A 23,361-nucleotide genomic window follows, 5' to 3' on the forward strand; every position below is an offset into this window, starting at 1 on the left:
CATGCAACCCCCACGTCACATCCTCTGCTTTGGACTTTGGATCCGGATTGGATTGTTGTATACAAATATTTTACTGCAAAAGTGGTGAAATTGATACATAAAGTTATACACCCCAAACTAAAAATAAAGCTAGGCCGTCTGGGGGTTGAGGCATATAAACTCATGTAGATTCACAATGGAAACGCTGATAGTTTTAAGACTTGGCATACTTGAAGCCAGGACTTCCAGAAAAGACCAAATGTCAATATCTGAATGTAAATAGGAGATACAGTCATTTGAACACATACTTACAATCGGCGGAAATATAAATCTCAAGAAATGTTTTCTTTACTTTGTAGTGACTCTGACATGGATTGTCATAGCAAGACATATTGTGTAAAAGTAGCTTTAATAGGCTACTCATGGAGCTATGCATCTAAACGTATATGGTGTCCCAAATGGGGAAAACATGAAACTATCAATCACACCGATTAGTTTTATTTATTTGATGCTCAAAGTTATCCTCATAACAGCAAGTCATTCAGTTATGTAGAGTTTATATAATGTAACATATTTGGTTACAATAAAGTTATACTACAGTATTGGGCTCCACCTGCACTATATTATTGCCTACATGGGCTTCTTCATAAACTGACAGGTAAATCATTGCAAATATTTTGGAATGTGAAAAGATGAGAAGGACCTTGCCAAATCAAGTAGTTAATCAGCTAGCTGAAGAGTGACCTAGCTTAAAGTTTCATTTAGTGTTACAGAGCATGTAATTGACACATGAACATTGACAATAGCAGCACCCTGACTCTGTTTCACAAGAATGGAACAGAGCCTTAATTAGTATCACTGGCAACAATATGGTTACTGTACATAGAGCCTAACAGACAGTAGTGTATGTACAACATAGATGTTGTGCAAATTCTGAAGTGTATCTTTTTTAATTTTACCGGAATGGAGTGTGATGTACAAACATTGGATCCAAATCTTCGTATCATCTGTGGTAAACATTTAGAAAAAGGAAAGAAACATGACCCATATGTCAAAAAGCCCACAGCAGAAGGCCTTCAATAATGTTGCTCAACAGAGAGATGATGATGTTCATACAAACCTGTCTCCATATACAGATGATAAACTTTCCTTCAAAATAAAGGTAGTATATCTTATCATGTATCATGATAGAGAAAACTACTCCAGTAAGACCAACAATAATGAACAGTTGCAAATGTTGATAGTGAGAGCATACCTGCACCAGTCTCATCAAGAAGACTGAGTAGGGTTGATACAACATTGTTTAACATACAAAAAGATTGTTTCATTTGTGGAAAGGCCAGTAAAGACCAGAACATCTGATATTCACCATTATGACTGGTACAGGTAAGAGTACCAGAGACAAGGTCCATCATGTACAGTAGCATCAGAATGATTGATGACGTTGTACATCATCGGGTGCTCTTGTATGCAGATTTCTTTGTATATGATGCCAAATATCATAAAACCTGCCTTAAACACTACATCTCTAAACGAAGAATAGCAGCTTCCAGATGATAAAAGAAAAAAAACAACCAGTATCAATGACAAAGCTTTTATTAAGCTCACTGAAGTCATTGACACTATTATCTATTTTCTATAAAGAAATTAAAGTGATGACACTAAACTGAGTTATTAAAATAGTTATGATGACATACTGAAGACACTGAGGTCTGAAGAAGAAGATGAGATGTGCCAACACACTAAATGAAGATCCTGGCAACTGAAGGAAAAGATCATACAGCATTACATTTTGTAGAACGAGCTCTGAAGGTGTGCCCATGGTACAGTATGCAATGAGAGAAGCTGCACATCTCCAAGAAAACACAGGAGACAGAAGACTGTGAAACACAACAGCCCAGGCAAGATCTCTTTGAGAGGCAAATACTACAAGAACTGCAGATACAGTATATTGAGAAAAGGCATGGACCAGTGTCTTCAGTATGTCATCATAACTCTCAGTCAAGAAGTTTAGTGTCATCACTTGCATTTCTTCAGAGAACACAGTTTTGTCAATGACTGCATTGAGCTTGATACAAACTTTGTCAAAGATACTGGTCTGGTGTTCTGATTATTGTCTCCGCCAGGCCGAAAGGCATGGCGAGAGAGTATGTTTTACCCCCTGTCCGTCCGTCCGTCCGTGTGTCCGTCCGTCCGTGTGTCCGTCCGTCCATCCGTCCGTCCGTGTGTCTGTCCGTCCGTCCATCCGTCCCGTCCTGTCCTACATGCATATTCGGATTCATCACTTTTGTTCCTAGCTGAATTTGTTCCTGGGTATACACAAAATTAACGTGCGCTTTTAGACGTAGATATTGTAAAGTAAAACTAAAAATAAAAAGTTTTCTGTTCAACTTATTGGAATTGAAAGATCACATGTTCTCTCTCAGCCCACCATGTCACCCAGTAAGACACTGCAGCTCCCTGCTCCTAATAGTTAGGATGGGTAAATTCTAACAGATTCTATATAAAGTATGTGAAAATGTATTGTAGCAAATACCCCAACAACAAGAAAATATAGCCTGATGCTGGCACAGGCTGCATCCCATAGGCATGTTGCCAGAACACTGGCAAATCTTTGCTTCTCGTATGACACCGTATGACATGTTAATCTTTGATGCTGCTCCTTTCCCAACCATTAAATCATCAAGTCTGAATGGATGGATGAAGACTTATCGGTGGAGTTTGTTATTAAACAAAGGAAATCTTTGCCGTCGTAAGCTGGTGTAGTGAATGTTTGCTGCTGTTGCCTTATTCCCCTATATTCTTATTACATATTTACATACAGTACTGTTTGGGGTAATTCTTGCACTCTGGTTCTGAGCCACAAATATCCAAATAATTACGTAGGGCTCACAACTCTTGTTTGATGCTCCATCAAATAATTTGTTGAGACAAGACTAGACTTTGACACAATTCAATGGCAGAACCTATAACCTATGACCTATTTTTGTTACATGACAAAGATCCCTTTGGGATCTAAATTTAGTCTAGTCTTGTCTCAACAAATTACAGTATGTTGGAGCATCAGTAAAGCTGCAAGCCCTACTTTATTTACATACCGTGAAAACGCAATTGCAGGAAGAGGGTTTGATTCTGTCAAAGTCACCCGATTGAAATCATAATGTTTCCACAACCTGCTTTTCCCTCTTCTGGCTGTTCATAAAGTCCAGTGTCCCCCTTCTGCCTGCTGGAGAAACTCCCACATCTTGCAAGCCAAAGTAACAATGGATGGGACCGGATCAATAAAATCAATCCTCCTGATTAAAATCAGTCTCCTCTGCCCGTCTGAAAGCAAGAGCTATATGGCCTAGAAAAAGAGATGACTTAAGCTTCAGCAGGTAATTGCCAAATGATTGTATCTAATCGATAATCTAGCGGTCTGTCTCTCTGTCTCTCTCTGTCTCTCTCTGTCATGCTCTCCACTCTGGCCTCTTACACCACACACTGGCCTTGCTTTGCACTTTATAAATCACCATACTCTGTATACTTTGATTTCTGTCTTTGAATTAATTTGAGTTTGATTATATTCTGGAGTGATTTATGCAACAGTTTTATGGTTGGGACTTTGGAATATTTTGTGTTTGCTTTGGGTTGTTAGTTTCCTAATGTTCTTGTACCCCTATAACCCCAGCTTACCTTTACTATAGGCTACTCATCTGTATTGTGTTAATATAAGTGTTTACTGGTTATCAATCAGTTTTATATATTATACTGAGCTAAATATGCTTGGATGGGGTTGTTCACTACTCCGAAGTCAAAAACAATCTGAGCTTTTGTCTGTGTTTCCTCTGTGTCCGTTGGCTTGCTGTTCACTTCTTCTTATTTATTATTTATTATTTATTTAAATATTGAACCAATCCACCAAAAGGGGGTGGAGTTAGCTGGTTTTGCTAACTACAGGCTCCATAGTCCAGGGGCCAACACTGATATTTTCACACATTGGTACCACCTAAGGTGACCGTAAAGTTTTTGTATTTTTGTCTTCCTACATGTCTCTAGTTTATATTTTGGTATGATAACCCTTCCAATCTTGTAGCTTAATGGCAGTTATCACTACCTACTGGCTAATGTATCCGGTAGGAGACACAAAGTAGAATCTTTGTGTCTCCTACACCCGGGCATCAAATTATTGCGACAAAAACCAAAATATATCCATGTATTCAAGGCTTCATGGGGTGTGCAATTGATAACTTCTCAGATTTTTGGTGTTTGCAAAAGGACTGCTTTCCATAAGCTTGTAAAAGTTTACCCTCCTTCGGTCTAGGGTGGTCATAGCTGAATGGGTAGAGAGTCCCCCTGGGAAACTTAAAGAGGAGTTCACCCAAAAAATGATTTATTTTCTATCAATTGCACACCCCATGAAGCCTTGAATACATGGATATATTTTGTTTTTTGTCGCAATAATTTGATGCCCGGGTGTAGGAGACACAAAGATTCTACTTTGTGTCTCCTACCGGATACATTAGCCGGTAGGTAGTGATAACTGCCATTAAGCTACAAGATTGGAAGGGTTATCATACCAAAATATAAACTAGAGACATGTAGGAAGACAAAAATACTAAAACTTTACGGTCACCTTAGGTGGTACCAAAATATGGCTTGGCCCCTGGACTACCACATGCTTTTGATTATAAAAAAAAAAATCCTAGAACACACCACTGTATATATACTGTAGTATACTACAGTTCAGTGTTCTACTGTACAGCCCCACTGGAGCTTTAATTATTTTAGCATAAGATGAAGTACTGTCCAATTACATCAGTTTGGCTCATGTTATATTCATGAAAGATAAATGATTAACTACAGCAACATGCATATAACATTTGACAATCATTATGTAACAATTAATTAAACTAGACCATACCCGGTCGACGCATCCGTGGGGGGATATGCGCACATGATCTGGCAACCCGGGAGGCAGTTCGTCCCATAGCTGGGCTAGTATGATAATCAGTGCTGAACAAAAGCCATTACACATTTGATTATAATTCGACATTTACTACTATAAGCATTACCATTGCTTATAATAAAGTTCTGGCTTAAATAGCTCATCATTCATATGTATTTTAATGACAGGAAACATATCACCAATAATACAGATTTAATTGATTTCACCTTACTGATGGCAATGATCATTTCATTGCTTGGATGATAAATGGCAAGTATTTGTAACAAATAAGCATATCTAAATATAAAATCAAAGTTTACTAGTACAATATCTTCAATTTGTATCCCTATACAGTTACCAAGCAATGACAGTTTGTGCACTACACTGTTATAGGATGGTTAGTACTAAAAAGTTCACTTGCTGTAATAACTATTCTATGTAGATACTACATTTTAATGGGAGACCTGGAAGTTGAGGGAAATAATTAAAAGGGAAAAAAGACAACATCCAGCCACTAGATGCCTCACTTTTAAAACACATCTGTTGAATAAGTCATCAGTTGTCAGTTAATATGTTGCAATCATGTGGTTTGCAACATATTAACACAAGGGCAGCCTTCCTAGAATATATTTAGGGAAACAATTACCTTAAACAACAAAAACATATATGGATAACTGTGTCCGTCAGCTTACACAGTGGTAAACAAAACAATAATTTAAAACGATTATTTCACAATGATTATTTTTGGGACGGGGATGCAATATTTCTATTCCACACTTTAAAAAAAAAAAGCTCTGTGGAAGTATTATTTTTATTATTAATTTTCATAAACATGTTATCTATATATCCTTTAAAGCTAAACCCCCCTCTTAGCTTGTATACTGTGTGTATGAAGAACCACATACTGTATTTTCTATCGTATTTAAGAAGACAGGATTCCTGCCCACTGCACAGGTTTTCTGTTTATCGTAGAGTTTGTAAGGCCTTGCGCTTTCTCATCTGCTTCATAAAATCCAATCCTCTGAAACACTGCTTCAGTTATAGCCTAAAAATCTCTCTGTTCTGAAAAACAGGCAGTACTGAGTTGCTCACTTGCACTGGGTTAACAATGGAGTACATCGGCTTTCTCATTCTCCCATACAGAGGCTTTTGCTCATCATAGCTTGTCCAGGTGTCTATAATACTCCACATATTTATAAATAAATCTGAACACACACACACACACACACACACACACACACACACACACACACACACACACACACACACACACACACACACACACACACACACACGTGTGCGCGAACACAAAGAAAGTATTATGTAGATACACTTTTTCATGAAGGTAAAACTCATACTTTGGCTGAGAAAAAAATATGTCATTTTCTATACAACATCAATTACAATTTAAGGCAAAATTAACTATTCAATGAGTCCAACAACAAATGTTCAAAAGCACATCGAAAATATTTGTATTTACAATATATCCTCATAAAAAAATATTTTTGACTCACATAGAGCATATAGCAACAGTTTGACCCGAGTCTACTATTTCAGAGTGAATCTGTCCATTCAAATGCAGTTCTAATAAATGGGTACGTGGCAACTGATACAATATCCTGGTATTAGTGACAGTAGCACAACTCACCATTAATTAATCGACAACTAAACTAATGATAACCATAACAATAAACATTTTTTTACACAGCTATATATATAGCAAGTTCTCATTAATCTTTGCAACTGCATGGATCTTTCTACAGTCAATCACAATTCTGTAAACATTTTTTGGTCAATTCAACATCTTCTCGTTACAGCTTTCCAAATCCCATTGTCCTTGTGTCCGAGTCTTACACAGCAGTCATCAGGCAACAACAGTGGATATTTTGCAGCGAACATACAAACACAATTTTGTGTTTCTAAATGGAGAACCACAGCTGAATTGTGAACTACTGCAGTGTACTTGGATAGTGCAAGTGCAAAGTCAGGAGCTGAGCTGTCCACTGGTTCAGTGCAGCCAGTGCAAGGCTGTCGAAAAGCATGTTCTGCTTAACTGATTGCTCAAAAGCAGACAGGGGGTGTGGGGGTGGGGGAGACATAATAGCAGTGAGGCTGAAGCAGAGGCCGGAGCCAGGATTAGGTTTGGTCAGCTCTCTCGGTTTACGGCCACAAAGTCAATGTGCACAGCCTGACCCCTAAGGCCACAGTGCTTCTGTGTGAAAGAGCCCACACTGCAGGGATGTGTGTAGAGTATTTACAGTACATACTGTAGGTAGAGGATTACTGCACAAGTCTCCATGTCCCCCAGATTGAACAACTCCCCCCATGGGGCCATAATGTGGTATTGTATACATTGATTAGACTGGGATAATCCTAACACTAGGGAACCTGAACACACTGTAGTCTCTCTCTCTGTGTGTGTGTGTGTGTGTGTGTGTGTGTGTGTGTGTGTGTGTGTGTGTGTGTGTGTGTGTGTGTGTGTGTGTGTGTGTGTGTGTGTGTGTGTGTGTGTGTGTGTGTGTGTGTGTGTGTGTGTGCGTGCGTGCGTGCGTGCGTGCGTGCGTGCGTGCGTGCGTGCGTGCGTGCGTGCGTGCCTATCTCTCTGTCTGTCTGTCTGTCTGTCTGTCTGTCTGTCTGTGTCTGTCTGTCTGCCACACCATTCAAATTTAGCCGGTGGCATTAGAATAAATAATTTCAAACAAAATGTAAAGATTTCAGACATGAAGACACAGTAACACTGATAACAGGCTCAACAGCTGGCGAAGGAGTAGAGGACCAATCATCAGCAGAAGGAGTAGAGGACCAATCATCAGCAGAAAAAATAGACGACCAATCATCAACAGAAGGAGTAGAGGACCAATCATCAGCAGAATGAGTAGAGGACCAATCATCAGCAGGTAAAACAGAGCCAGGAGGGTTTCCCAGCAGAGGATCCAATTTACAAACAACACTGTCAAAATGAATGAGACAAATTAGTCAAAGACGGGGTGCTGTGATTTTCAGTGATCCCCCCCCTAAAACATGATCATCAGGTACTATGGTTATACTAGGAGGAAGATTTTTTTCAAAAAAGTGTACAGAAAGTGTTAAAATTATGTTTTTCTGTGGACACGCCTCCATTTCATTAAAGAGCTGGTGCCATGTTTTTGCACTTTCACTAGTGCAAAAACTACTTTCATGTGTCTAGGAGGTTGATAGAACTTCCTTAAGCCCCCTGGTGGTGTTTTTATGGTGTTTTACGTCTTCTCTGACTATTTGGAGTTTCTTCCTGGAGGCTGAAACCTTGAGGGTCAAACGTGCCAATGGAGAAACAGCGCTTTAGTGACATAGTAAAAACATACCCTCCCCCTCATTATCATAACACAACAGGTGTGGGCATGAGGAGGAGGAGGGACTAGGACAGGTGGGTGGTGCTAAGGTGGTGGAGGAGGTGCTAAGGTGAGAACCAGGTATACTTAATGAACTGGAGGCGTGTCCACATAAAAACATAATTTTAACACTTTCTGTACACTTTTTTGAAAAAATCTTCCTCCTAGTATAACCATAATACCTGATGATTATGTTTTAGGGGGGGGGGGGGGATCACTGAAAATCACGGGACCCCGTCTTTAAGTATACCTGGTTCTCACCTTAGCACCTCCCACCTGAACCAGTCCCTCCGCCTCCTCCTACAAGACCATCCTAGTCCCTCCTCCTCCTCATGCCCACACCTGTTGTGTTATGATAATGAGGGGGAGGGTATATTTCTACTGCGTCATTAAATCGCTGTTTTTCTATTGGCACGTTTGACCCTAAAGGTTTCAGCCTCCAGGAAGAAACTCAAAATAGTCAGAGAAGACATAAAACACCATAAAAACACCAACAGGTGGCTCAATGAAGTTCTATCAATCTCATAGACACATGAAAAACAGAAAAAGTGCAAAACCATGGCACCACCTGTTGTGGTGTTCTACATTGTATCCAAAGACAAGTGAAAGTTGACACACTGATTGCTGTTGGAGTGCTCAGTAATTGTACATTATTCTCTGCAGGCTCTCAGAGAGCTCTAATCTTCTTAATTGCACTGACGATATTTCCAAATCTAGAAATGGGGGGGGGGGGGGGGGGGGGGGCACACTGCAGCTCATCAGCCTCTCGTATCATCATAATCATGGGGAACTTTAGATTCAGCCCTCTAAGGAACTGTTTCTAATAATAGCAACTCAGGAACATGAATATTTATATATTAGCGCACATATTCTTAACTGTCCCTTGTCTTCATTCATCTCTAACTGCACACAGTCAAATCTGGAGTGTTACTTTAATTCTGAGAGTCTGAATAAAATACTGTAGCATTCCATATTTTACTGTGCAATGTCCTATCTTTCTCACCCCTCTCTCTGCTTCCCTCTGGACATTCTATCTATGGTAAATGATCTTGAATGTATAATTCATATAGCTTTTTCAGTCTTCCGACCACACAAAGTGCTTTACATTCAACAAGGAAGCAGCCATGTAAGGCTTGTTGGCAGCAATTCAAGCTGAGCTAAAAAAAAACATATGCGTTATTACATCAGCAGGTAATAACCAGTTATAACCAATAACATCATGACATTCACCTGTCAATCAATCTTCCACACAGGACAATGATTCATTGCCAGACACTAGAGGGTGGTGCTGCATGTTGAATGTAAACGAACATTGCTGTCATGATCTTGAATGCAAAACAGTACACTAAATGAGAAATGCAGTAACAGAAAGGCCAGCACCGCCTTATTTGACTTGTATTCATTTATTACTTTGAGGACCAATGTGACTTTCAGGCAGGTCAGCGAATACGCTGAATGTCGGTTACACGTGAGCTCTTACCATGACACTGGACACGAAAACCCCTCCCTGTCTTCCACTTCTGTCCTCCTTCCATCTTTCCATCTCTTTTGTTGACGTCAGGGAGTGGTGTCACCACGGAGCATGGAGGCGCGCCCCCACACTCCGGGCCCCCCGCCTCCTCCACCACCATGCTCCTTATCTGACTCTGGCTGGCTCTGGGCGCGCTCCGGCTTGTGGTTGGTGGCGCAGGGGGGGTCAGGCTGCTGAACCGACATGGTCCTGCGCAGATGTGTGCGCTTACACAGGAAGTCAGGCTTGGCTGAGAGACCAAAGGAACCCTTCCTCAGTACCATACGAACCGAGGAGGTCTTCTTAGGTCTGGCCCTGTGGCCAAACTGAAGGGAGGAGAGGTGTGCTGCATAGCCATCACTCAGGAACTACAAAGACAACACAGAGAAAGGGTTTTGTCTTAGAAATACGAGAACAGTACACTAAAGCCAATCCATACGTTTTATGTCTGTTGTCTCACTCTCCCGTTGGTGATGGGTAATTTCTACGAGGTCTAAACTATAACAAAGATGGGGGCCACATCTCGTGTCCGATCCAGCACACCGCCTGCTTCAAACAACTTTACTGGAGTCAACCAGTAGGTGGACACCAGGGTCACAACTTCTCAATAGAAGAGTAAGGAGACCACCTCTAACCATAGTAAATAGTGCTAGTTATATTACGTCCTTTACCATAATTGGTTAAAATAACGCTCCTGGATTGTATCTTTAACCATAATGAGAAAACTAAAAGGGGGTTCAAAATGTAGAATGACAGGAGAGAACAAGAACCTCAGACCAAAACAGAAACAAGAAAACTGTTTGTATTGTCAATAGCCATAAACCACGCTGTTAACGTGATGGAATAAAGAAACGACAAAAGCTGTACTATACCTGGCATTGATTCTGGTACTTCTTAGAGGGCCGACCAACAATATAAATCTGGGAAGGGCTGAGGCCCAGCATATTGTAAACAGAGATGTCCTTCATGGAGCCGTAAGCAGAGTTGATCTTAATGTGACACTGTGGCAAAAGAGGAGACAAACAGCTGGAAATTTGTCTAAACACTTTGATAACCTAATGCAGTGGTTCTCAACCAGTGGTCCGGGACCACCAGTGGTCCTTGGGGTGGTACCAGGGGGTCCCCAGCAAAATGAGTTAACATAGCGTCACAATCATTTTAACCACTTAGCTTTGGCTATTAAAAATAGCGCTCATACCGCGGCACTTGGTGCCACGCTATGAGCTTCTAGATCTGCTATTGATGTGCTAGCCTGGGACCAGACGAATCTGCGAGTGCAAAAAAAAATTTGCACTCTGCGATTTGGGTCTGGCACCAGGCCCAGTATTCGAATATGGGAGACTGTAATTGGTAGTTGGTTGTAGGTCTAACCAATTGCGTCGAGGGCCATTGTTTTGATCCTGCCCCTTGGGAAAAAAAACTTCCTCATGGAAGCACCAGACTCATATCCACGCAGTGATATAGTCTGTGCTATACTGAAACAAGACATTCATGCTTGAACAAAGTGTCGGGAGACACCTTTGGAACGAGCTGTCATGTAGCCAGCTGGATGCAGTGGCGGCTGTTGGATTTTTCTCCAGGTAGTGCTACTGTTACACCAAAAATTAAGCCAACAATAGCATGTACTATGTTATCCCGCTAGTTTATTTTGATAGGCCCTGCCCTAGTAGTCATTGATTTGTGAAAGACAGACATAATTAATGGCATGAGCACAATTTTGTATTAAGTACTACATCTTTTTGTACCTTTTTGGCTAATAATAAAATACTGCTGTATAATATGATTCATATCCATTCACTGCAATAACAACAAACAAAAAGTTGTTTTGTTTTATAAGTTAGGCTATATTATGTTTACAATCTACTGTACGTAAGCATTTTGGTATGAAAGCCAGCATTCTTAATCCTGTATCATACAAACCAAACGGGGTGTAAAAAGAAATCGAAAATTGTCGGTCTACAAACGCACAACAAGTCGCCTCTGCGGCTCGTTGTGGGAGTGTACATCAACAATACCGTTGTGCGTCAAAGCATAACTCAGTCAGCATAGACATAACGGACAAAGTGAAGCTCCAGTTGGAATGAACAGCAGCAGTCAATGCAGTTCTATGTGTATGTATATCTATGCGCTAGGCGCAGCAAACCTGCGCACACGGCGGCCCTGTTCACTTGCATTGAAGAGTGAACTACGCATGTGCAAAACATAACATTGCGAGTCAATGGTAAATGGTCAATGGTTAATATGTTGCGCACACAGCCTTACGTTTAGGCACAGTATAACGTTTTTTATCTACATTTTATGGCAGATTATACATTTCACTCACTAGTCATTAACTACATTTACCTTGTTGGTTTGATCACATAAAATATATATAGAATATATTTTAAAGTAATATTTATTCAAGGAAGATCTAGGTTTGGGAGAGGTGGTGCGGCGCACTAGTGCCCTCTATTGACGGGCCTCCAGCCAGTTTGAGTGTCAGGGCTTGGGAAGACCAAAGTCTGTCAAGAAATAACTAAATAATAAGTAAATTCAGTGTCAAATATTCTGCGTACACTGCAACAGGTTGAAAAAAAGGCGCAGAAAACGAAATACATTCTAATCAGTTCATCCTTGAGCCCAAGTACGGTAGACATTTGTGTCAGACGTTCCTGAGATCATGTTCATACTAATACTGGGATGGACTTGAGCTCATAGTGACCTTGACCTTTGACCACACACACAGTTCAGCCTGTGCGTGCGTGTGTGCGTGCGTGCGTGCGTGCGTGCGTGCGTGCGTAAGACATGGAAAAGTAATGTGTCATCATGTGGGAGTATCCTGTATCTGCTGTTAAAATGCTGTACCTCCTGCACTAGGTTTCTGAGGAAGATGGTCTTCTGGCGGAGAGGGTCATGGACCAAGCCTTCAGAGAAGAATATCATTCCATGTGGGAAGTTGTGTTGAGAGAGCCAGGACACTACACGCTGTTTCTGCATGTCAGGGCGGCCTGTGATATAAATAATCAGATAGCCCAGGTCCTGCCAGTGCCTACATGCAGACACAGAAATATTTAGCATTGTTAATGCAGTGCTACTTACTGCCAGGGTGTTTCAGTTTAGCAGAAAGGGCTATGCTTCATTATTCAGAACACAACTGAAAAGATCATAGGAAACACACAATTGCACATCTACTGTGATGAATTAGAATTTTGTCTGCACTCTGTTTAACCACATGAATATTTTGCGAACATTTTGATGATTTTTGAAAATGCATCCACAAATAATGCACACTCACACTCACACACACACACACACACACACACACACACACACACACACACACACACACACACACACACACACACACACACGTACACAGTATCAATAGATACCTTACTACATCCACAGCTCCAGGCCGGACCTTGGGGTCACTACCCATGATAGAAACACTGGCGGCGAAAGAGCCATCGATGCTGAACACCACACATTCCATCCCCCGTGGCAGTACAGTCAGGTAGGCCTCTGCACTGGTTTGGTCCCCCCTGATCATATACAATACAATACAGTCAGGTATGCCTCTGCAATAGTCTGGTCCTCCCTGATAACATCGGAGAGAGAGAGATTCATAAACAAGCAACATTCTAATAATTGTGTTTGGTGACAACTACCTGAAAGATTTATGCTGTGTGACGTATAGTTCTATATGAGTCCCCCCAGGTTCCCCCCAGTGTAAGCAATCCTTTGATACACATGGCCAGCTGCTTCTTTTCACTTGACAGTGAGCAGTTTCACACCAGGTGGGCGTAATGCGTGCAGAGGAACACAATATCCCTCCCAGTTCGGCTCCTTGCTGAGTAGGCACCCCGACCAACCCGTAGGAGTTGTTAGTGCATTGACAGAGAACACCCTCTCCTGCCAGCTTCCCACCCATGAACACACCCACTTTGTTAGAGTTAAACTATGTATTCTGTGGACAATATTGATATAAAATGTCTAACTCTGCCATCATATCCTATTTTAGTGTGCCATCTTGGCATAACTCAAGTTTGCCTACCAATCTTATGATTTTATTAAGTTCGAGGTTGGACAAAACTAATCCTAGTATCAGGTCTCTCCTTTCCTCTAGAGACTATGGCCCTCATTCATCAACGCAGCGTATAAACCGGCGTATATTTTTCCATATATTCGGCCGTACACCAACGTCGAAGTCACATTTATCAACGCATCCTACACAGCTGATCCGAGCGTACATTTGGTCCCAGCGTTGATAAATGTCACGGCTGAAACCGAGCGTCATTTAAATAACACGCCCTTAAATATTCTCAAAACGCCCCGATTTTACGACATGAAGATTGAAGAACCAGAATACGACCAAAGAAGACATCATGAAAAGCCAATAAGAAAGTTTCCCTCGCTTGCCTCGCCGCACACGCCTCTCTCTCTCACTCACTCACTCACTCACTCACACACTCACACACACACACACACACACACACACACACACACACACACACACACACACACACACACACACACACACACACACACACACACACACACACACACACACACACACACACACACACACACACACACACACACACACAGTTGTGTATTTCATGTAATCCGTACCGTAGCGGTACAATCACGTAGGCTTGAAGCCTACATGAATGACATATTATGATACCAATCACATCGCCATGAATGGAATACGTTTGTACTGTATATTAATTTATTTAACCCATACCGAGCAGTACGCGTTCGAGTTACACTAAAATAAAGCCGTCATGTAGGCTATTCCCATTTCCCAGTGAGACTCGGACCGTCGGACGGGTGAGTCCCGTCCCGCTCCGCATTAATGAGAGATAGCCTGGAGATAACATTAATGAATGAAGGCTGGTGTGTGTTGGACCATGGGTTAAATGTCTGATCTCCTGGTGGCCATGAAAATATAACAGCAGCGGTCTAAACTCAGAAGCGCTGTATATTTTGAAAATAGCAGATCTACAAGCTCACAACGCGTCGCTGGCTTGTAGATCTGCTATTTTCAATACAGCCAGATCTACAATCTTATCTGAATGACTGTTAAAGCAGTTTGTTTAAATTACTTTATAAAATGTTGTATTTTCACAGGGATTATTTATTAGTGTAGATATACATTTATGAGTGGATTATGTGTCCAGATGCCTCTCAGACAGTCAAACAATGCTGCTCCGCAGGTCTAGGATGGAATAAACAGTTGCAGCCAACGTCAACAACTGGTCTCGACCAGACGTGAGATTTCAGCGTACCGTAGGATGAAGCCCACGTCAGGATATATTGATAAATGCCGAAAGGTGCGGTGATCTCGCCGTACGCCCATTATTTGGGTTGCACCGCGCTGATAAATGAGGGCCCATGTGTTTTGAGCCGTACAGAGTGCAGGCCCTCCGAGGTCACTGATTATCTCTGGAGGAATACAATAACACCTCATTGGAGTTAACTTGACCATCTATGACAAAGCAACAACACCTTCAGCGACCCCGGTCAGAGCCGAGGTCAACGTGTTGTTTGAGACATTTGGACACTGTTTGTCCAAGATAAACTGTCACACCATCAGCTTGCCATCTTCTCTCTCAATCTACGAACGAGGCTCCTCATGGCCAGATGTCGTCAGAACTGATAACAACTTAATTTGTGTATAACTGTTGTGATCATTGACTGTTTAGTCAGAGAGATACTGTATTTTTGCTGTACAGTGCCTCGTGTATTGATTCTTTCTCTTAATACAATGTCAACCTTTTAATTTGAGAACCGGCCTGTGTCTGTCCTTGATTTCGTCTCATCCTTTTTACACTGTTTTTTCAGCTGTTTAACTACAAATAGTTTTAATTAACATAGAACAGGATTTACGACCCTTATATCAACTCTATCACACTTGTTTTCATTGTCTACATGGTGGTGGACAAGAACATTAGACCTGCACCGGACGCACGCCAACAGATTTTAACGCTGGTCAGAGATTGTACTTCAACATAATTTTCTGCTGAAACATTGGTGTTTGATATATTACATCAGTGTTTCTGCAGACAACACTGCCTCCATCTGGGCCGTATACACCAGGACCCAAACCCATCACACATTTGTAGTGAGTAAATTTATGTCACTTAGGTGAGAACAATGGGGTTCAATCATAATGTCAAAGAAAATCAAAGCAAGGAAATCACTAATGGGTACAAATTATGATTACCTTAAATAGGTTAATACATTGATGAAACACAAGAAATCATCACAGTAGCTTTCTCAGTTCAAATTCTACATTAGGACCTGAGAGGGAAATGGATCTGGGTACTTACTTCACCACCATTTTTATGGGGTACACTCCCAGGGTTAGCTTCTTGCTCTTGGGTATGGTATAATTCACCCTGCCACTGCTGTTGGTCAGATCTGTGTCAAAGTGGACCCAGCGGCCAGACTGAGGTTGGGTCATTAGCAGAATGTCCACCTGAGTGTGGGGACACAATGGCCACGGTTACATGGACACTTGTATTCGGAATGAATACACTTCTATTCGGAATGGATGAATGGATGAATTCATTCCGAATAGATTTGCTCATGTAAACACCCCAATTGGAATAGAATATTCCATTCCAGTCTGACCCGAATGCATTTTCATTCGGAATAGGAGGGGTGGTATAGACCGTTTGAATCGGGTTAAATCAATCGGAATTGACCATGTAAACACTTTATTCCAAACGCTCCTGTCTGTTTGGAATACATGCATTCCTTTGCGCATGTCCGTGCTTAGTAGGGCTGTCAGAATTGTCCAAAAATGACCTATCAAATCTCTAATTCGGCCACGGTTGGTGCTGAGAAGCGCTCGCTCCTGCGGGATAAAATTAATGATTCTAATAGCGTCATGTAATAAGCCTGTAATGGTTAAGCCCAGACTTGTCCAGGAGAACGGACGCTCCGAGGATTGCTGGCCTATAGGCTACACTTATATGGATCTTTTTCTAAACAGATATTTTAGTCCTCAGTTTTTAAAAAGAATCCCTGGCCACATGGCAAAGATTTTTTTTTGTAATCCCTGTCCACACGTAAACGCAGAAACGCATTGATCAGCATGCAAGTTTCAATTTTAAATCAGATTTAATTTTATTATTTGTATTTATTTTATATATGAGGGGCCAAATACATATACATTTTTAATCGCATGTTAAGGCCCAATACTGCAATAGCTGCATTATTTTAATAGCATACATTGAACAAAAATAAATGAAAACAACATTATAAGGGCTCATCAATTCATTACATGGGCAGCCGGAACGGTCGCCCCAAAACACCCCGGCCCACGCACCTTTTGAGCGGGCCATCCACTGCTGCTCCATGGTGGCTGGATTTTGACCCGGGGCGATTGTGTTTTAGGGCGACAGACCCGTTATATTATACCTCTATGGACAGAACCGTGTGCGCACCGCGCGCTACTCGGCGCAGAAAGAGGATTTTCGTCACAGTGAATGAGTTACAGCATGTTTCAAAGCTTTTTCATAATAATACAATAAAACGTGACACTCGGCATAATGAGTAGCTTATACTTTCTACTTAAGTGTATATTTTGATGCCAATACTTTTGTATTTTTGCCATAAATGAGCGTGCCTTGTTTCATAGACTGTAGTGTCGCGCGCTCTCTCTCTCTCTCTCTCTCTTTCTCTCTCTCTCTCTCTCTCTCTCTCTCTCTCTCTCTCCATTTATTATTATAATGACCATGTGCGAATGCGCGATGACATCATCGTACGGTACCTACATGAGAAATGTGACAAATACTATAGGCTAGCCTACGTTTTACCGTGTCTGGTACCAATACAAAAAAAGAAACTGGTCTGAACTTGTAGATCTGCTACTTTTGCATTAAAACGGCGATGACAAAGGAACACAGGCTTGCACCGCATACAACGCTGCCTGGTGCGTTGCTTCCGGGCCTGCCTACGACCGATAGACCTCCGCCGCGGAGGCACAAGGGGGCTATTGCCTCCTCCCATGCCCACCAGGGGAAGCTCTGCTCCGGGTAGTGGCCCCTGGTCCATGCCCGGGCGTAGGCGGGAACCACTTTGCGCATGTCAAAAGTTATATTCTGAATGAATGCTTTGGTCATGTAAACGAGGAATACTTTTATTCAGGTCCCATGTAAACAGGTGAGTGGATCAGATTCCTCTATTCAGAATGAGTTCATTCGGAATGAATTCATTCTGAATGAATACATGAGTGTCCATGTAACCGTGGCCATTGTTGCTTAATATTGCTTATAATTACAACAAGCACAAACAATAAAAGATGATTCAAAGCAGCAAGTAACATTTTATGATTACAAGTCCCACTATCTAACAATCTAACCATTAACCTTCAACTTTAACCTTACAGTTGTAGTAGTTAGAAGGCAGAGTAGTTAACTTGCTGCCAATAGTTAACTACAGTATACTGTATAAACATTCATGTACACATGGACACATGTGTAATCAATAGCAGTGCGTGCCGTAGTGAAACCTTTTCTCCGGTCAGAGTGACCATGTCCAACGGGCCGTACATAAAGCGTCCAACCAAGGTCTGAGGTCCCTCCTCTGTGGCAATGACGTCATTTACCCGGTGGTTGGCTGTGACATTCTTTATGCAGGGAAGAACACACGCACACACGCACGCACGCACGCACACACACACACACACACACACACACACACACACACACACACACACACACACACACACACACACACACACACACACACACACACACACACACACACACACACACACACACACACACACACACACACACACACACACACACACACACACAGACAGACAAACAGATTATGTCACAAGAACAAAGACATGCAATATTTCTTTCACAGTCTTGATGGAATACATCACATTTCGGTGCATATCAAATAGGTCGGTGAAGAGTGCACCGCAAGGCCTTACCAAAAGACTGTGTCAAATCTCTCTAAAGATTCCCAGTGCTGCTCAGCTACCCTTCGCTATACCTCACATTTCTCATTGAACAGGGTAAGTACCTCCAACAGAGCCAGCAGAAAAAATAAGATAAATCCCATAATCCTTTCATGCTGAGATTGCCTGATTTTAATGGAAATTATGAGCAAGCTTCTCTGGGGATACAGCCCTTTCAGTCTGTAGCAGTCAATACAAAGCTCTTTTTTAAAAGATTAATTTTCAGCAATTCTTTTTATTTCGACAGAGAGTGAACAGAGAAACGGGTAGGGTGGGAGAAAGCCGGGGTGACATGCAGCAAGGATCCAGCTCTTTTGCAAAGGGAGGAGCGTAAGCCAATGTTGCTGAGCTGCTCACCACAGCGAAGAGATCAAGAGAAAAGGCAGTCACACACACGTTAGCCTCGGAAACCCATGGCTTTTTTTTTGTTGCAAAAGAAAAAAGCCTGGGGGAAGATCCCAGGAACTGTGGTCTCGGAGCGGGAGTGAACCTTGTTACCTCCTAACCAATCAGAGTGCAGAGGGGCGTCGCTCCAAATTTGGTGACGTCAGTATTCTACAATGTTGCACAGACCAGGGGGGGAGGGGAGTAGGAGGGGGGCGGGGGGAGGGGAGGCGGGGACATAGATTGGTGAAGCAATCGGAGGACGCGCCTTGCTCCGGGCGCCTGGGTTTGGATCCGCCCTTCGAGACCTTCGAGACCTCAATAAGTTGACATTGCTTTCAAGCTACGTGTGTACGTAGCTTGAAAGCAATGCCAACTTATTGAGAAAAAAAAACAATGTTTCGACAAAGTCTTCCTCAGGGTATGTTTACAGTACCTTAAAATGTACTGTATTGCATTACATGTATCATTACATGATCTGTCAACCAAAGAAACATAACATTTCTATGTATGTAACAAATTCTGCATCCTGTTTTTCGTAGTTTTTTTGTCAAAAGATTACAAAATGTAATATAAATTGCACAATGTACATAAAACATTTTTAGAAAGAAAAAGATAAGAAAAGGAAAAAAAGACAAAAAAGAAAACATGCAATCCCTAAATTCTGCATCCTGTTTTAAGCAGGGCTGTGATTGCCACTCATACATTGTTGGACCACACAGGGTAATGAAGATGATGTAAAGGATTTGTCATCTAATGATGCAGTTAAATATTTCCAGCTGCTATGATATTTGCATGTTGATTAAGTTTGTTAATAATAAACCAGGCCACACTGATACAATGGTAGCTCAGTGTGAGGGCAAATAAATAAACACACGCACGCACGCACGCGCACGCGCACACGCACACACACACACACACACACACACACACACACACACACACACACTCATTCCTATGTTATTCCTATGTTAATCCTATGTTATCTAACCCTAACCCTATGTTAATTCATGCTGGTGTGACAACCGGCGGTCGGCAGCCTTTGTTGACTTTGTTGGGGTGTGAATTTAAAGTTGTTTTAAATCTGTGCATGTGCGTGCGCTTGCTCCTGTTCAAAAAGGTTGTTGCACGGCGTGTTAGGCCGTCCCATGAGCAATGCAACCCTGCCTGCACCCTCTACAGATATTGTCGATGGAATTTTTCTATTGACACACACACACACACACACACACACACACACACACACACACACACACACACACACACAGTAGATGGTCAAGGGAGACAGTCTCCTGCTTGAACGTTGACAGCAGCACACACAGGAGACAACAAAAATAGCAGTGGTCTCTCTTCATCAGTGACAAAAGGCCTCTTGACAGTAGAGTCTTTTAAGAATCTCTGGCCTTGCTCACACCAGGAAGTCAATACAGCAGCAGGACTCTGGTTGACTCAGGACTCAGTTTTATCCCTGGCTCCCCCTGAGTTAGTGTTGAAGTGTCCTTGACTCTTAACCCCTAACTGCTCCCAATGAGCACATTGGTGGCTTGCATGGTCTCCTCCACCGTCGGTGTGTATGTGTGTGTGTGTGTGTGTGTGTGTGTGTGTGTGTGTGTGTGTGTGTGTGTGTGTGTGTGTGTGTGTGAATGGGTGACTATTATGACTCTTTTGGTCTTCTTATTGCATTTTTATCTTTGTCCACACTGTTGAGGAGGCTCAAAGAAATGTCACTGCATGCAATGTTGCCACAGCCGTGTTGCAAATGCATGTGACGAATAAAAACCCTGAAACCTTGAGGCTCTTTCTGCAGAGACAGCAGACAGTATTCACACAAATAGCCAAAGTGCAAACATAGCCAAAGAGCAATTCATGAAAAATGTGTCACAGTGTCCGTATCTGCAAATGGGCAGATAAAAGAAAGCAATATAGACTCATGAACTTGATGGCTCTAGTCAACACCGCTTAGCAGCAGGAGAAGGAAATTGTGTTGTTGTTCTGCTACATCCATGTTCCAAGGTGAAGAGGGCGGGTTATTTTGAAAAATATGCCATGGCCCCTGCTCACCACAATGTTTAAGCACTGTACCGCCCCCGCTATTAGTGATGATGGTTTATTTAGTCTGAATCAGGCTACTGCAACAGGGGCCTAGTATTAGCGAAAAGTTCAAGAGTTCTATTACAGAGGGCGTGTGTTTTTTTCCTGGGGATTAGACAGGTTAGATTTCTTTTCACATTTTCCCTGACTTGCTTAAAAAATATATTTAAAGGAAATCCCAGCTTGTTGTTTGTGCATGTCCATGACTACAAATATTGGAATTTTGTATTGAACAACAGCTTCTGAAAACCATTTAAGTTCAGAGCACATACATCTGTGACTTTGTCTATGTAAAATAGAACAGCAATATGTTATGTTAAAGATTGATCTATTATTCGATAACAAAGTCTGTGTCGTCTATATCGACAAAAATAACAAAAATAAAAATACAATACATATTTTCAACTGATACATCATGCTGATTTTTTAACACTTTGTCGCATGTTGTCAATTTCACTGAAGCATAAAAAAAGCTTTACATTCGGTGGATCAGCAGGTGGTCTCCTGTCTGACATATTTATCGTCAACCATGACTAAGTAATGATGGCTTTCTCACCCTCAGTTTGACGTGTGTTCTCCTTCGGAGCCATTTTTCTCGAGGGCTGGAGGGGGAGAAAGGCGCCAAGTCCATGTTGCCAGCCTCCTGGGTCTTCACACAGTCATATCGCATGAACTGCAATAAGCCCGCCACCACACACACACACACACACACACACACACACACACACACACACACACACACACACACACACACACACACACACACACACACACACACACACACACACACACACACACACACGTGAACCTGACAGCGCTTGAGTCTATAATTGAACACTTGATACAAACACATGGAGTAGTGTGCAACATGAATCAACAAAACATCTATGTTCAGGCGCAATCAAAACAGCTGTGGAGTGCTCATTTGTCAAGAGGAAAATTGCCAGTTACGGGTCAGGCAATGAGTGTGCTAGTGTAGATGAAGATTGCAGCTAACAATCTGGGGAAAACAACAACAAGGCCAGTAATTTAGAATCCAATCAGCAGGCAGCTCAGAATCAGTTACGTCATGGATAGTGATTGCGAACGCGGAAGGAGGCGCCTCCGCCCAAGTGGAGCTTACTATGAAAGTCTGCTCGGCTTGTGTCTCTGTGTGTCTGTCTGTCTGTGTGCAGTGCACTGCCTGGGTGCGGCCGACAGAGGGCGCCAGAGTGCAGCTACAGTCAAAACACAAACACACACACACAGAGTCCGTAAATACACAATATTTTCGAGCTGCGTTCGCTTCCAGCGTTCGTGCGTCTTACTTGTCTGTTCAGAAGAGGCAAGCTCTCAGGACATCAGCCTCCATGAATGATTAGTAAGATTCTCAAAAAAAAATGTTGTTGTTGCAATTTCATTGTTTTAATCCTATCTCTAATTGGATCATCTCAATTACAAATACATCTGACTAGAGAAACGTCTATTACTGTGGGCTGTGGGGTTTGCAGCCCCACAGTCCATTGGTATCCTTTTTGCAGGATGTGGACATCGATTGGAGCTGAAACCCACTGATCCGAGATAATAATTGGCAGGTTATTACCTTCTCAGCTATGATCATAACACTTTTCTCCAGCACATTTATCCAGCACGTTGACCAGTGGCAGTGTGAAATGACTATACTCCTCAGAGCTCAGTGAGCAAAGCTTTCTAATGACCAAGTTAAAAAGCTGCCAGACTGGCCTGGAATGGCTTTTAATGGTGTGCTGGGTTTTCATTCTGCTGTGTCTTGGCATCTGAGGATTCAGTGAATGGGTGGCTGCTCGGAAGCCTCATACCTGCATGCACAGAGGAATGCCACGTAGACAAGCACCAGACACGCAGATACATTCTAAAATGCACATAACGTATGCATGTTATTACTCCATTAACCACTTGAACACTGGCATCCCTATTCTGGGGAACATTCACCAAATATAGCACATATGCAAGCTCACAACGTGATGCGTTGGCTTGTTCAGTGGGTGGAGCATAATGCAGCTAGGTCTAGGAACCTTATTGGAGAACCTGCTAGAAAATACTGGTATTATAAGGCACTGGAAATCCATGAAACATGCAGCAGACATCCTCAGACATGCACAGTAAAATCATCAGTTGT

The 23,361-nt window shown here is 42.1% G+C and overlaps 1 protein-coding gene across 2 annotated transcripts in view; it reads right to left on the reverse strand.

The window, feature by feature from the left end:
* Nucleotides 1–5,136: 5,136 nt before the first annotated feature.
* The window catches only part of pitpnm3 (PITPNM family member 3), a 112,084-nt gene continuing 93,859 nt past the window's right edge, over nucleotides 5,137–23,361 (reverse strand). For both annotated transcript variants that reach the window (XM_084064431.1, XM_084064430.1), the window contains exons 13-20: nucleotides 21,781–21,897; nucleotides 18,288–18,404; nucleotides 16,099–16,247; nucleotides 13,156–13,305; nucleotides 12,629–12,812; nucleotides 10,657–10,785; nucleotides 9,755–10,152; nucleotides 5,137–7,856 (exon numbers count right to left, since the gene is read on the reverse strand). In XM_084064431.1, coding sequence (XP_083920557.1) covers nucleotides 9,832–10,152; nucleotides 10,657–10,785; nucleotides 12,629–12,812; nucleotides 13,156–13,305; nucleotides 16,099–16,247; nucleotides 18,288–18,404; nucleotides 21,781–21,897 — 1,167 coding nt within the window. In that variant the 3' untranslated portion in view covers nucleotides 5,137–7,856; nucleotides 9,755–9,831. The remainder of the gene's footprint in view (nucleotides 7,857–9,754; nucleotides 10,153–10,656; nucleotides 10,786–12,628; nucleotides 12,813–13,155; nucleotides 13,306–16,098; nucleotides 16,248–18,287; nucleotides 18,405–21,780; nucleotides 21,898–23,361) is intronic.

Source organism: Gymnoscopelus microlampas (assembly GCF_963454915.1).
Source record: "Gymnoscopelus microlampas genome assembly, chromosome: 8".
Lineage (NCBI taxonomy): Eukaryota > Metazoa > Chordata > Actinopteri > Myctophiformes > Myctophidae > Gymnoscopelus > Gymnoscopelus microlampas.